Below are 13023 nucleotides of genomic sequence, written 5' to 3'. Positions count from 1 at the left end.
GATCATTCTTACCCCGTGTGCTGTGCCTCTCAGACTCTCAATCTAGGGGATTCGGGATCGATCTTACGTCGACCATCATTTGCAAACGAGGTTTAATTTGAATGAACTCCAATTGAGGAAGTTGCGCCGGTACTTGGCTGCCGCAGAGGGTTCCGGCCAATTTCAATCTCGCATAGACACGTGGTGACACGCTGCGCACGTGGTGACCGTGATCAGCCCCGTGGCAAGGCTGCACTTCGTGACATCTGGTGTGACGAAGCAATTGTGCACAATTTCATGTCACTCTTAGAATCGGGCTATCATCCCTGGACGATTCTTCTTAGCATAGACTTCTACTCAACAGCTACCGATTGTAGTTCCGAAAACTTCATAGTCTTCATAAATGTTCATATTCCACGGTTATTGGCATTGACTTCCCTGCAGCTGGCGTTGCGATGTTGTTCACGACTTCTCGGTCACACTCACAAACACTTCTCTAGAGACGGCCTCGCCAGCTTTGCTCGTACCTGACATGCTCTATTTGAGCACAACCAAATATAACACAGCGAATCCAAAGCACTTACATAAAGATCGATACAAACAGCTCACAAGATCCACATACAACCGTCTCAAATGACACTATACGTCGCAACCATCTTCTCCCCAAACTAGCTCTAATGTGCACCAAATTGCAATATGTTAAAAGCCAGCGGCCAGCATCAACCCATACCCAAGCGTGATGACCACCACGAACGCAATAAGCGAGCTCGGCACGCCCCTCGTGATGAAGTGCCTGACCTGCAAATACCTCACTCCGGTGTGTGGCTCCTCCATCATGATTGCAGCTACCCACGCGTTAGCCCCTTCGTTCATGAAATACAAACGGCAAGAGAGACTCGACGAGGGAACACTTACTCATATTCGGAAACCCACTCGTCGGCAGCCCCATCGCCGCCGAACACATCAACACGCTCGCCATGACCAGCAGATTCGGATGCGGCTCGCTCATGCCCTGACCTACCTGCTGCACCAGCGGGAGCACAATGAGCGCAGCAACGGTATGGCTGATGAACGTCGCGACGACCAAGATCATCGCTGAGAAGACAATCATCACAGAGTACAAGCTCAGCCCCTCGACCTTCGTCGTGATCGTACCGGCGATGGTATGCAGCAGCCCCGAGCTATTGACGGCCTTCCCGAGCGCCAGACCCCCGGCAGCAAGGATAATAATCGTCCAGAGGAAGTTATTAAAGTCTTCCTTCGTAAGAATTCCCGTGCCGAAAAACAGGACAATGGGGATGATAGCCACGACACCCATATCGCCGAACACAGGCTCGAGCTGGTGCGTCACGCACCACAGCACGATTGTCAGAACCGTAACCACGGAAATAAACCACTGGATCCCGGAGAATTTATCCTTCATGGGCCGGATCGGCACGATAGTCGTGTTCTTCCCAGGCTGGAACGTTGCGAGCAGCAGCAGCCAGATCAGCAGGATCGAGATGATGCACACGGGCAGCGCGATGAAGAACCAAACACCCCACCCGGGCTGCGGCGACATATTCTGCAGCGCGATGAGGTTCTGCGGGGACGCGATCGGCGACGCCGCACCGCCCATGTTTGAAGACAGCGCGATACCAAGCAAGAGGGCCTTAGTCATTGCGGAGTCGGCGGGCAGGTTACGCAGGATGGGCTGGATGATGGAGAAGCACAGAACGGGCGCGGCGACATTGCTGATCCACATGCTGGCGAACATGGCGACGAACATGCTGGTCAAGAGAACGGTGCGCGGTTTGGTGCCGGCTTTGCTGAGGACGAAGGTGGCCATCATCTTGGCGATGTTGTATTTGGACAGGGCGGCCGCGATGGTGAAGCCCCCGAGGAGGAGCATAATTACTGGTGTCCACATTGCGCCGAAGACGTAGGATGCCGCGGGTTTTGACTCGAGGCGGTTGTGCGGCTTTTGGTCTGAGCGCACGACGCGGAGGATTACGACGAGGAAGGGGACTAGTAGGGATGTGACGAAGAGCGGTATAGCCTGTGAGCGCGTAAGGATGTGTTCTAAGCAGCCAGCTGAATACGATTACCTCTGTAGCCCATAGTAAGCTGACGAAAACTACCATAGCAAGGCAGTTCTGCTGCTCGGGCGCCTCCATGATAGGAACAAAGACAAGCACGAAAAAGGTCGCGATGATGGCAATCAGTGTATAAAACGTCGAGCTGAGCAACCACTGGGGACAGCGGTACCTGCCAACCGGCGTAACGATCTCCTTTGTCGCTGGTGGGGCATCGTCACCTTGCCTCCGTGCATTGCGGTAGTCTGTGTCATTACCGAGCATAGTCTGCCTGATGCCCATATTCGCAGCCTGCGCTTTCCTCTCAATGCCTATCATCTCGCGCCACACTGTGTTACGCTCCCACACAACATGCTCACGTAGGTGAAGCCTGAGTTCGCGCTTCGCCTGATCCACATTGCCGTTTGTGACGATGTTGGCATAGGCCTTTTCCAACTTCTGAAGGTTCTCGGTGAGGCGGTCCATTGTTGACTGCTGGAATGGATATTGCTTTTCCACCTTTTCCATGTACGAGCTCTTCAAGTTCCGATCAAGGATCTTGTCGTACTTCTTCAGGACTTTCTGGAAACCAGTCCTGTTCAGCTGGATGAATGAGCGAAGCTCACAAAGATTGACATAGTGACTTATGGCTCGCTTTTTGAGGGTGATGCCTGTATCATAGAGTGCAGAGAAATTCTGGTCGCTGAAATCGTCGTAGGAAGCACTCATTCGTCGGCCTTTATTCGACTGTTGGTCGGTGTTCCGTATATTTGGGCTGCTAGGTTCTCGTTCCCGTGCAGACCCGTCATGAGATTTGGTCTTTCTCAGCGCAGACAGCTCGTCTGTCGCCTCGTCATCGCTGTCCGCCTCCCGCTGTTCATCGAGGCGTCTGAGTGAACCCCGCGACCGAGTCTGACTGGCTGTGCTTGCTCTCCGGTTCCTTCCGAGCCCGAAGGTGAAGCTCTGGAAGATGCTACTCTGTCGTGCCCTACCAATTGTCTTGCGACTGCTTGGTGGGCCGTCGGCCCCATCCATATCTACTTCGTCATGCTCCTCTTCATATTCTTCTTCATCGGTGAGCAGAGAGGCGACCTCGCCGAATATCTCCAGCTCCTTCAACTGGTAAAAGGAGCAAATCTTATCCAGCTCATGGTCCAACGCATTGATGAACACCTTGTCTGGGTCATCTGGGGCGCCATTGAGGAGAGGGGAGGATTCGGCATCTTGTGTGGGAGGGCCGGCAACCTGGTGTATCTGTTTCTCGAGCTGGTATATACTTGATTCGAGGGATTGGTGTCAGTATCCTGGCATGAGGGACCGAGCAGTGAGCACAGCGCTTACAGCTTCTTGAGATTACTGTAGGCTATGTAGTGGCTGCTCCAATCGGGCACAGCATTGAACTGTATGCTGTGGGAGAACTTCATCTCGGCTTCCTGGTGAAGCCTCTCGAGCTTCGCCCACCGCTTGCGCTTGCGCCTGTCTTCCCTCTCCCCGCTGGCGTGCTCTCGGAGTTTTCCGGTTGTGCTGAAGTCCTGAAGCTCGAAAGTGTCTCCGCTAAGATACTCGGGTCGTCGGCTTTCTTCCAAAGCCAGCGCTGCCGGGGGGCTCCGTAAGAGCTCTCAGTGTCGGCAAAGTTGGATATGGCAGTGGGTCGAGTCAATTGTAGACGGCGCGACCTTGTAGCCCCAGCCGCAGTTCGTCATATGTTCTTTTTGTGCTGCAGGGTGGGTTGCTGAACGCCGAACGCTGATCTATTTAGCGGCCCAGACAGCAAGTCGACGCCCCGTGTGCACCAAGCCAAGTCGGTGATTGTGATTGGGCAGGGTTCAAGACTCGTGACCTTCAGCGCCCTCGCCATCCTTAGCCCTCCCTTCCACTCCACCGTGCCGCACTTGTCCTCTGCCCGTCAATGTTGAATTTGTTGTCACGTTACATATGTATATCATGGTCACGGCGAACACTTGGACGCTACTCGGGAACTTGTTTTCTATTGCTCCGCCTACAAGCGCCCGCCTCATGTGTATTCCTTTGTCCTTTGTTCTATATGCCGATTAGCCTGCCATTATCAAGCCGGACAGCTTGACCAGCGAGCAGGCACTCTCCTGTGCCGTCACTCATAGATGAATACCCACGCCAAGCTCAAGATCAGTGAGATATCCCAAAGGAAAAGAAAAGCAAAGAGCCTCCTGAAACCTCGCGAAGCTACCGCAGTTGAGAACGCCCAGAGTTCGGATCGAGCCACGCCATATACCGCGAAGGTGGCCGTCGCTGCCCTTTCAAAACACATGCTTCTCGTGCAGTCATAGGCATGCCGGAAACCCACTTCCACTCGTCCCGGAAAGGGATGCGTGTGAACCCGCTGGGCATGTCTGATGCGCGACCATCCGTGTAACCAGCCTTCCCAGCGAAGTTTTGCTGTGCTGTGCTTGCCGTAGGCCCGGGAAGATAAGCAATATACGATCCGGCTACGGTTGATGATCCATTAACGAGTCGAGTCTGCTTAGTGATTATGTCCAACATGGCTGCCGAAGCACTGTTGGCGTGTTCGGAACCCCTTGCGACTGAAGCTGTTCGCCTGACCGGGAGCGACGGTGGGCGAACAAGCCGAGAGGACTGACGTGGACGATCAGGCCCAGGTTCCTGGGCAGAAAGGCTCAGTTTCGGTATCCAGCTATCGGAGTGGACGTGGTCTACCAGTAATTCGTGAGCAACAGTTCGGACATGAAGGGGAGCATCGGATCGTTCGGCATACTTCTCGTCGTTCGCACGATTCTTGCTTCCTCCGTAGCACTAGCTTCTTCCACTTTGCGTGCTGCTTCCACTTTGCGTGCTGCTTCCACTTTGCGTGCTGCTTCCACTTTGCGCGCTTCTTCCTCTATCCGTTCCTCTTCTTCTATGTGCGGCTCTCTCATTACGCGCGCTTCTTCCTCCATGCGTAACTCTTCTTTTTCTTCCTCCGTGAATTCGTCTAATAGATCGTATCCGAGCAAGTTCGGATTACGCATCTCGGGTTCAATTCCGTAGTCACTCCCGACGGACTTGCCGTCTACGAGTGTTACTACTATCGTGGGTATGGACATCGATGTTCCAGTCGAGCTCATGGTGATCGAAGGTAGCAGCAAGTCCGGACCAGCAAGCAAGATCTCCGAAGTTTCCTGACTTCAAAGTCTGAAGCGATTTCAAAGCTTGAAGTGACTTCGAAGTCTAAGGCGACTTGTCTAACACGAGAGACTTCAACTGCACGATGCGTGCTCCGATTTGTATGCCAGAGCCAGCAGAACAAAGGCATAGTATCACAAGTCACAGCAGTGAAATTAGGCAGTGTGGTAGAAACCTTAACAATGTACCGTACAATGTAATTGCAGTATTCACGCTCGGATCAAAACACTCCACTGTTCACGATCAGCGACTACAGCATAGAGCACCGCTTCGCATTGGGAGTGGTCATGATGGCCGTGTATGCTCCTGGCAACGATACCAAGAACTAAGGGACTCTGGGCGTAGGATACTGCAATTCGCACCATTTTCTTGAATCATTCCCTATCTACTCCATTCGTACATCATCATAGGCTCTACAGCTAAGGCGTACATTTCATTGTAACCTCCAGGCCAGCTGCAAACTGTGCTGAACTCCTCGTCAATTTCCAATTTCGCGCTCACAACAATATTGAGGCTGCATGTTGTGTAGCACTTCATCGCTCGAAGACAGTTGAAGCACGGAGAGCTCAATATCAGATTATAAAGTAGATATTTATACTACCTCAGAAAGCTCTCACGGTCGCGGAACTGTCAAAGTATATAGAACCTCCCAATCACCAAACCCTCCCCCCTCGCCATGTTCAGCCCTCACTTCTTCTTGATACCGAACAAGCCCCGGAAGAAGCCCTTCTCCTTCTTCGCTCGACGCTTCTCCTCCGCTTCCCGCAACTCATCCTTGCCAGAGCCGGGAGCTCCCCCATAAATCTGGTTACGACGATCGGAGAAGTCGCCGTGAAAGCCAGTCGGGACAGACCTCGCGTATTCTAGAGGATGGACGCTCGGGTCCGTCCTCCTGCTCGCTTGGGGCCTCGTGGTCTGCACCGCTCTCGCCGGCGGTGGAGGCCGAGCGGGAGTTGGGCGGACCGGCGGGAAAAGACTATAAGTCGGCGCGTTTTGCGGCTGCGTTATGGCACGAGCCGGCCGCGCCGGGCGAGGAGGGGGTGTCTTATGCTTCGCCAGAGCTCGGAAGCGTACCTGTGTCCTCTCATGCACCGCAGCGGGTTGAGTGCATCGTCGATTTCCCCATTCGTCGAAATCACTGTCGATACCATTGACGCGAACAATAGCATTGACCTTGACCGTGGGCTCAAGGGGACTGACTGCCCTCGCGAGCGGACTAGGTGATCGCCGCGGACGACCAGGAGCGAAGGGAGAAGCCGATGGGGCCGTGGAGCTGTACAAGGACTCTTCCTCGCTCTTCTCCTCGGCGGGTGTAAACCCGGGAGCAAACCCCATGAAGTGGTTGACTTGCGCGAAGTCAAGCACACTGTCCCGTATGTTTACATTACGCTTGTTTTCGGGACTTGGGGCTGCAGGGCGATGCTCGGGCGCCTGCCCCATGAAGTGACTCGCCTGAGCGAAGTCGATGACGCTGTCCCTTACCCGGAGTTCTGCTGTCGGACGCCGTCGTTGAGGGCCTTCAAGAGGCTTCCTCATCGCGAGGGTGTAGTGCTCCTCGAGGTACGCATGGTATGCGTGGTCGTTACCAGCAGGCTGCTGGTTGGTGTTGTGCCGAGGGAGACCTGCTCTCCTCTGACGAGCTGCGAAAGATTCCTTGTTACTGTTGCTGCCGTAAGTCATCGTGGTGGTTCTCTTGAGTGAGTGTTTTGAGATTTTCTTTTGATCCTTGGATGCGACGGTGGAAAGCTGGCTTTGATTCGGAATCTTTCTGAGAGAACGAGTGGTTTTTTTCGGAGGAGGAACAGATAGCCAGCTGCTGTTAAGTATTTAAATTCTGTGTTGAGACCTTCAATGACCTACACTGTGTTGCACGTTCACACATTATTCCTGAAGCTACGCTGGTATGAATGTCGAAGTGCAAGCACAAGGCCATTGTTTTCCAGTGTTGAGAAACAATGAGGGCGCGCTGTGCAGATACACAGCTGGACAAAGGCATTGTGTAACCCGCTACGGATGCTTTGTGCGTATTGCAAAAACTCCAAAGCCGTGTGAGATGGTCTCACATGCTTCCCAGTTTGCCGCTTGAATGAGGCACTGGCGGTATCCTTGTTATGTGTGCAAGCGTGGCATCTTCAGCAGGCCGGCGAGGGACCGCTAGGCTGGACCGCTATGTTTACCCTGCCCATCTTGGAAAATCGCATTATATTTAGTGAGAACGGAACGATATTTGGATGTGTTTATATATAGAAGGAACAAAGAATGCAGCTCAGCAAGGCAGCGCTCGCCCGCAAGCGCATGCCTACGCAAGCAGCTCATTACAATGAAGGATCTCGCGGCAGGAAGAGGAGAAAACTCAGTTTTCGGGCACGCAAGGCACGGAGAGGACGCCCATGACTTTCTGAGCGGCGTACCAATCCCTTCACGTACCTTCGAAGGGTTGAACTGCGCCTTGCGACGCTCTGCACCTGCGGCGAAATGAGGACTTGGAGTCTTTCATAAGCTCCTTTAGCGGTCGCAACACATGCATTTTCTCTCCGGAGAGGACCTGGCGGACACCGCTCGTATACGCTAGATATTTCTCTGCCCGACTCATGCAGAAATTGGAGAACCTGACCCTGCGGGCCGGAGGGGCGCCTTCAGGAATCGAATCCCGTCGAGGGTATGTGCATGCCTCGATCTTCCTTTTCCAATCCGTGTACTCCGACTGGACTGTCACGGAGAGCACGAAGTCTTCGTTCATTATGCCGTCGCTTATCAGAGTGTCCGCAGACCTTGCCCAATTCTCAAGGCGTACTTCTGGTGGAACAAGGTTGCTGTCTTGAAACAATTCTTGGGAGGACTGAGGTTCCAAGCTGATCGTAGAAGCAGTATCATAGTAATGGAACGATGACGCACTATCGTATCGAAAGTGTCGCCGCCCTCTGAAGTTTGTGGTCAGACTATCGGTGGGGCATGGCCGAGATTTCAGGCGTCCTTCAGTCATCATGTTGCAGCGGTGCTCGTTTGATGCTGGGAGAATCTGGCTTCCAGGACCAGTCTCTGAAGAAACGTACCCTTGACTCTGGGATACATGTTTGGCGCTAACCGTTTCCAGCTGAGGTTCCTTACAAGCGGACGTACCGGGTATGCACACGGCAGAATGCTCCGCGCTTGGTTTTACACCGAGCCTGGACGAAGCGTCTCTTTCACAGGCCCCTTCGGTAGGGTTCTCCCGTTTGGTACTGACAGGTAGTCCACATTGTGCTGGATTCGACATGGAACGCAGCAGCGCCAAGATATCCGCTTCTAGTGCCTCTTGCCTCAGAGCCGCTTGACTAGGAGCCTGCTCCTCGTGGGTGCGCTGCTCGACTGCCTGCTTCCCTGAATGCTGTGTCGTCCATGGTGCCGGGAAGCGTTCTTGTGGCAATGCAGGAGCATCCTCTGCATCCGAATCCTCGGGTAACAGAGAGCGGAACACTTTCGGGACGTCACTCCAGCTTATCCGTTGCGCTGTCTCGTCTTCTGGAAGAAACACTGGTCCATGGCGCGCGTAATGACGCGGCAATCTGGAGATCGACTCTGGTGCACCAGCGCAACTTCGCAACGAAGCGAAGCTCTTTTGTTCAAGTAGCCGGACTGGACCCTCTGTTAAGGGTGCATGATCGGAGAGATAGGAACGATTCTTTTGAACTTTCAATGGCGCAGGCATGTCTTCAGCCGAGCACTGAGCTCTGTCTGGCCAAGTATCGCGCTCGACCATGCCCGAAAACTCCGTATCCTGAGCGCAAGGTTTGGACCGCAGCGGGAGTTCACTGCTTCCGGTAGAACGAACTCCGCCATTGGTGTTCTCTGCCCGGCGTACGGCCATAGCGGCCATGCGGTTGGCAAAAGAGGCCTGGGAGACCTCGTCCGCAGGCCGCTGGTTACGTGACGCAGCACCTGTTTCCAGGGTCCCATCCAAATTTGAGGGCATGAAAGGATCCGCACCTTGGAGCCTCGGATTAGGTAAAGGAAGTAGGAAGTCGCCAGTCGAGGGGTACTTCATGTATATGACACTCATCCTGACTGCTCTTATTGTTCTACGAGCAGTCTTGAGACCTCTTAAAAGCCTCGCCACGATACGCATGGCTATTGGAAAGTCGAGCCTGCAGCCGCCTGGAAGCGGCTGCCGGTGCTCATTTGATGAGCGACTCCTCATTGGCATAGTCTTGCGAATCGGATTGGACGTCCGCCATTCGTTGCGAGTCGGCGTGCCGTTGAACCGAAATGAGGAATGACCTGTCTGATCTAGTTCTTGGGCCATGTTGGAGTTATGCGCGCTCTGCGAAGATAACGCTTGCTGATAGGTCAAAGGGCGATGTAGATTGTGAGAAGAATTGCTTGCCATTCCAGATGGGTTTGGTGACTTAGACAGGAGGAGACGGACCGAGGGATGATGTTCTTACCAGCAGAACGAATGGATGCAGCCAGAAGATACGCGGCGAAAAGAGTGATATACCTAGGACCTTGCTAACAGAACATATGAGAGACATCTTAGAAAGACGTCTCCTCATACTGTTTCATCCATAGCTTGGACGTGTCTCACACAAAGCAAAGAAAGAGGGCGGCGCACATGTTAGCTGGAACAGCTATTCACAGCTTCGAAGGGATTACATTGGCTAAGGGAGGGCCATGTTCTGGTGTAAAACTAGATAGGTAAGGTATATAGCTCCCTCTTTGCGGGGCCTGATCCCGTAGATACCGCAACACATGATAGTTAACGTAGAAGCTGAACATAGGCATAACAATGTTGAACCGGCTATGTGCTCCGCATACAATCTGTCAAGTCTGTAACGAGCACACAAGGCAGCATCTGTTGGACAGGAAACCGTGCGTGCTGGGACGGTGTTGACCGTATTTGCAAGTGTTCATCGTGGATTAAGAGAAGTGATGTCTGAGACGGCGCAAGGGAGTTGAGCTCTCACGTGACTAGAGCTCATAAAGTCACGTGCCAGACACCTAGGAGCGCGATGTTCTTGCCGGCAAGGGTACACTCTGGATCTTCTGAAGAACCATAGTTGGGTTGCTTGATGTGTATCCAGCCCTTCGTAGCTTCTTGGTAGACGCTCGGCACTAATCCTTCCCACCGAGAACAAAAGCGACGAAGCGAGTAGGCTAAGCAATGGAGTAACCTCCAAAGGACTTCATCTAAGCCAACGCAGTGCAGTCCAGACAGGACAACACCCTAGCAGGTCTAGACATTATCCTCTACGCCCTAACAAGGTGTTCCATGTTCCTCCATGCGAACAATTATATGTGATAGGAACCTGATCATCACCTTTGAACTAACTATTTTGAGCGCCTGGAAGTAAAATGCACATCACCGCGATCCGTACGGTCAGCAGGGCGGATCTGCTCAAAAACTGAGAGGAATGATGTGACTTCGTGACTCTCTCAAGTTCATCATTTTCTTCCAAATCCAGACCGGAGAGCAGCTGTGGAGCGTTTCGCCGGCCGTATCACCTCTGCCTCGCTCTCAGATAGGTCTTCTCCACCGTCGAGATCTTCTCCGTCGAGCTCGTCCTCATCGGATGTTTCATCTCCAGTATCATTCTCCGTCTCTTCTGCTTCATCATCCAGCATTTCATTTTCATCCTCGCTCTCGTCGTCATCCTCATTAACGTCCTGGTCCAATCCACTGACTGTGGTTGGCATGTCTTCCCCTTCATCCCCAGAACTTTCACTCTCGCCCACACGTTCAAAATCTCTGAGTCGACCTCCCTTGCCTAACACCTTAGGTGGTGGAACGCCACCATTGTTCGCTTTTGCGGGTTGAGGAACCTCCACCTCAGCCTCATCTGACTCCTCGTCTTCTCCCTCCACGTAGATTACTCCTTCGTCATCGTCTTCCTCATCAACTGCTGCGGACCGTTGCATACTTCTTCGCAGTTCCATCTGCGCCGACAGCATGTCCAGTTTGCCCTTCAATGTAAGCAGAGGCTGTAGTCCGCTGGCGCGCTCCTTGATAACTCGGTTCAAGCTACCAAGCCTGCGCACGACATCTTGTTGACTTGCCAGATAGCCACCATGCGAGACTAGCGACCACTGAACCCATATTAACAGGTTGCCCGCACGCCCTGGTCTGTTGTGTAAGCGTTCGGCAAGTCTCTGTAAAAGGTTCGACACGAGTGGCGATGGTAGTCTTTCAATGGTCGAGCGTACGCTGTCTAAATCATTCATCTCGAAGCAGCTCTCGAGCAGTTGTCTGTCGTTTGTTTTGAGAGCCTGTGTCAGGACCGTGCCCAGAGATGTAGCAGACGGTGCAGTAAGTGTTCGGGTGCCGACAGTGGGCACTAGCTCCTTCGACCGCGCAGTAGGGTCTGCGAATGAAGCCTCGATGTCGATATGTTCAGGGGCATTTGCTTGCAGCATTTCTCCAAATGATGGCTCCTCGGGTTCCGCAGCACCGGCAATGTCCGCAGGCTCTTCCGTCCCCTCCACATCGCCGTCCGCCATCTCTGTGTCTTTTACGGGGACATCGCTCGAATGGGCGGCGGGGCGTTCGGCAGCCCCAGCCTCCGCTTGTTCGTCAGCGGAGCTTTCGTAGTCGCTCTCGTCCTCCTCTTTGTCACTCGAAATCTCCACCACCTCTCCCCCGTTGACGTCTTGCATGTCGACGTCACCATTACTCTGCTCTCCCCTCCCCACCACGGCACGCGACTCATCCACATTATTCTTGCCAGAACGCTTGACACCGTTTATTGCGACCGCCGTCAACTTCTGCCCTCTGCCTGCCCCTGATAGTATGCCCTCCAATCCACTCGACGGTTGCTCGGACGGTTGCTGTGAGAGCTTGGCTCTTTTTGTCGGTGGCTGCAATGATTTCGTCGCGGTGCCGGACGGCCGACTCCGGGAAGAAACGGCGGCGACCATAGTTAGGGCGCACGGCTGCAGGCTGCGGGTAAAGCTCTGTCGTGGGATCCGGGAGGGTAGGTTTGGGGGCGCGACAGTCGTCTTCGAGATGGCCGGTGAACAGCCTCTGACACCGAGCGTCGACAATTTTTTGCGTTCGCTCGCAAGGCGGGCGCAGGGGCCATGAATGATGACCGGGGTGGCTCTGATGGATGGATGGATGGATGGATTAGATAAGGCAGGCCGCCCCCTTTTCCGTGCGGCTTAGCGGTGGGATGACAGGATGATTGGTTGATTGGGCGTTCATTGCCGAGCCAGCTTTCTTAAAGGCCGGGCTGGCCCTCTTCGCAATCCGACAAAAAAGACCCAAGGTTCGCGTTCCATCTCACATCCGACCAACGACGCGCTCCTCGGATCATCCTAATACCGCCCTCCGCTACTCGCAGTCACCCGCAGCCCAAACATCTTTTCTGGAATATTCATCAACCCACGCTCCACGGTCGCTTTCACTAGCTGACCAAGCTGTCTCCGACGGGTTCTGCTCGTAAAGCGTCGCGACCGCAGCACTCCAGACGCGTGACTAGGCAGATGCTTCGCGGTGAAACGCCAAGCTTACGCAGCAACATCATCAACTCTGGGGTTCGTGTCACATGACCTGGAACAATCTCGCCTGGCGCCTCCGTCTCGGCTCTGCATAAATCTGTCGGACATCTCCATCTGATCCTCGATTCGTATTTTCTAGTTTCCAGCGCCTGGAATCGCGTAAGCCACCCCCACCAACTCCATCGACGCGCATTCCATCCGCCCCCTCCTTGTCGCGTGTCCGCACTTGCAAACCTGCAAAGCGCCCCGCTGCCTTCACCAGCTTTAGCGCTGCTCTCATTGGCACTCAGACCAGGTGTTGGTGTTCTGCGCAAGCGCGGCTCTGCGAAAAGCTTATCCGCGCTTCTTCACTGTTTGC

General features: G+C 53.8%; 3 protein-coding genes across 3 annotated transcripts; all 3 read right to left on the bottom strand.

Annotated features, from left to right (window-relative positions):
- Window positions 1-678: 678 nt before the first annotated feature.
- W97_06999 (uncharacterized protein) lies at window positions 679-5134 on the bottom strand (the record flags this gene model as incomplete). The annotated part of the gene is made up of 6 exons (XM_007784872.1): window positions 679-824; window positions 895-2017; window positions 2067-3309; window positions 3375-3638; window positions 4357-4723; window positions 4786-5134. 6 exons carry the CDS (start codon window positions 5132-5134, stop codon window positions 679-681), a joined length of 3492 nt encoding a protein of 1163 aa, XP_007783062.1.
- Window positions 5135-5879: 745 nt separating this feature from the next.
- W97_06998 (uncharacterized protein) lies at window positions 5880-6872 on the bottom strand (the record flags this gene model as incomplete). Its single annotated transcript, XM_007784871.1, has 1 exon — window positions 5880-6872. The coding sequence occupies one exon, from the start codon at window positions 6870-6872 to the stop codon at window positions 5880-5882; it is 993 nt and encodes a 330-aa protein (XP_007783061.1).
- Window positions 6873-10613: 3741 nt separating this feature from the next.
- On the bottom strand, window positions 10614-12083 carry W97_06997 (uncharacterized protein; the record flags this gene model as incomplete). Its single annotated transcript, XM_007784870.1, has 1 exon — window positions 10614-12083. The coding sequence occupies one exon, from the start codon at window positions 12081-12083 to the stop codon at window positions 10614-10616; it is 1470 nt and encodes a 489-aa protein (XP_007783060.1).
- Between the last annotated feature and the right edge of the window lie 940 nt (window positions 12084-13023).

The sequence above is a fragment of the Coniosporium apollinis genome (genome assembly GCF_000281105.1).
Source record: "Coniosporium apollinis CBS 100218 chromosome Unknown supercont1.37, whole genome shotgun sequence".
Taxonomy (NCBI): Eukaryota; Fungi; Ascomycota; class Dothideomycetes; genus Coniosporium; species Coniosporium apollinis.
The sequence above is the reverse complement of the archived record's forward strand: the minus strand, read 5'-3'. Positions and strand labels throughout refer to the sequence as shown.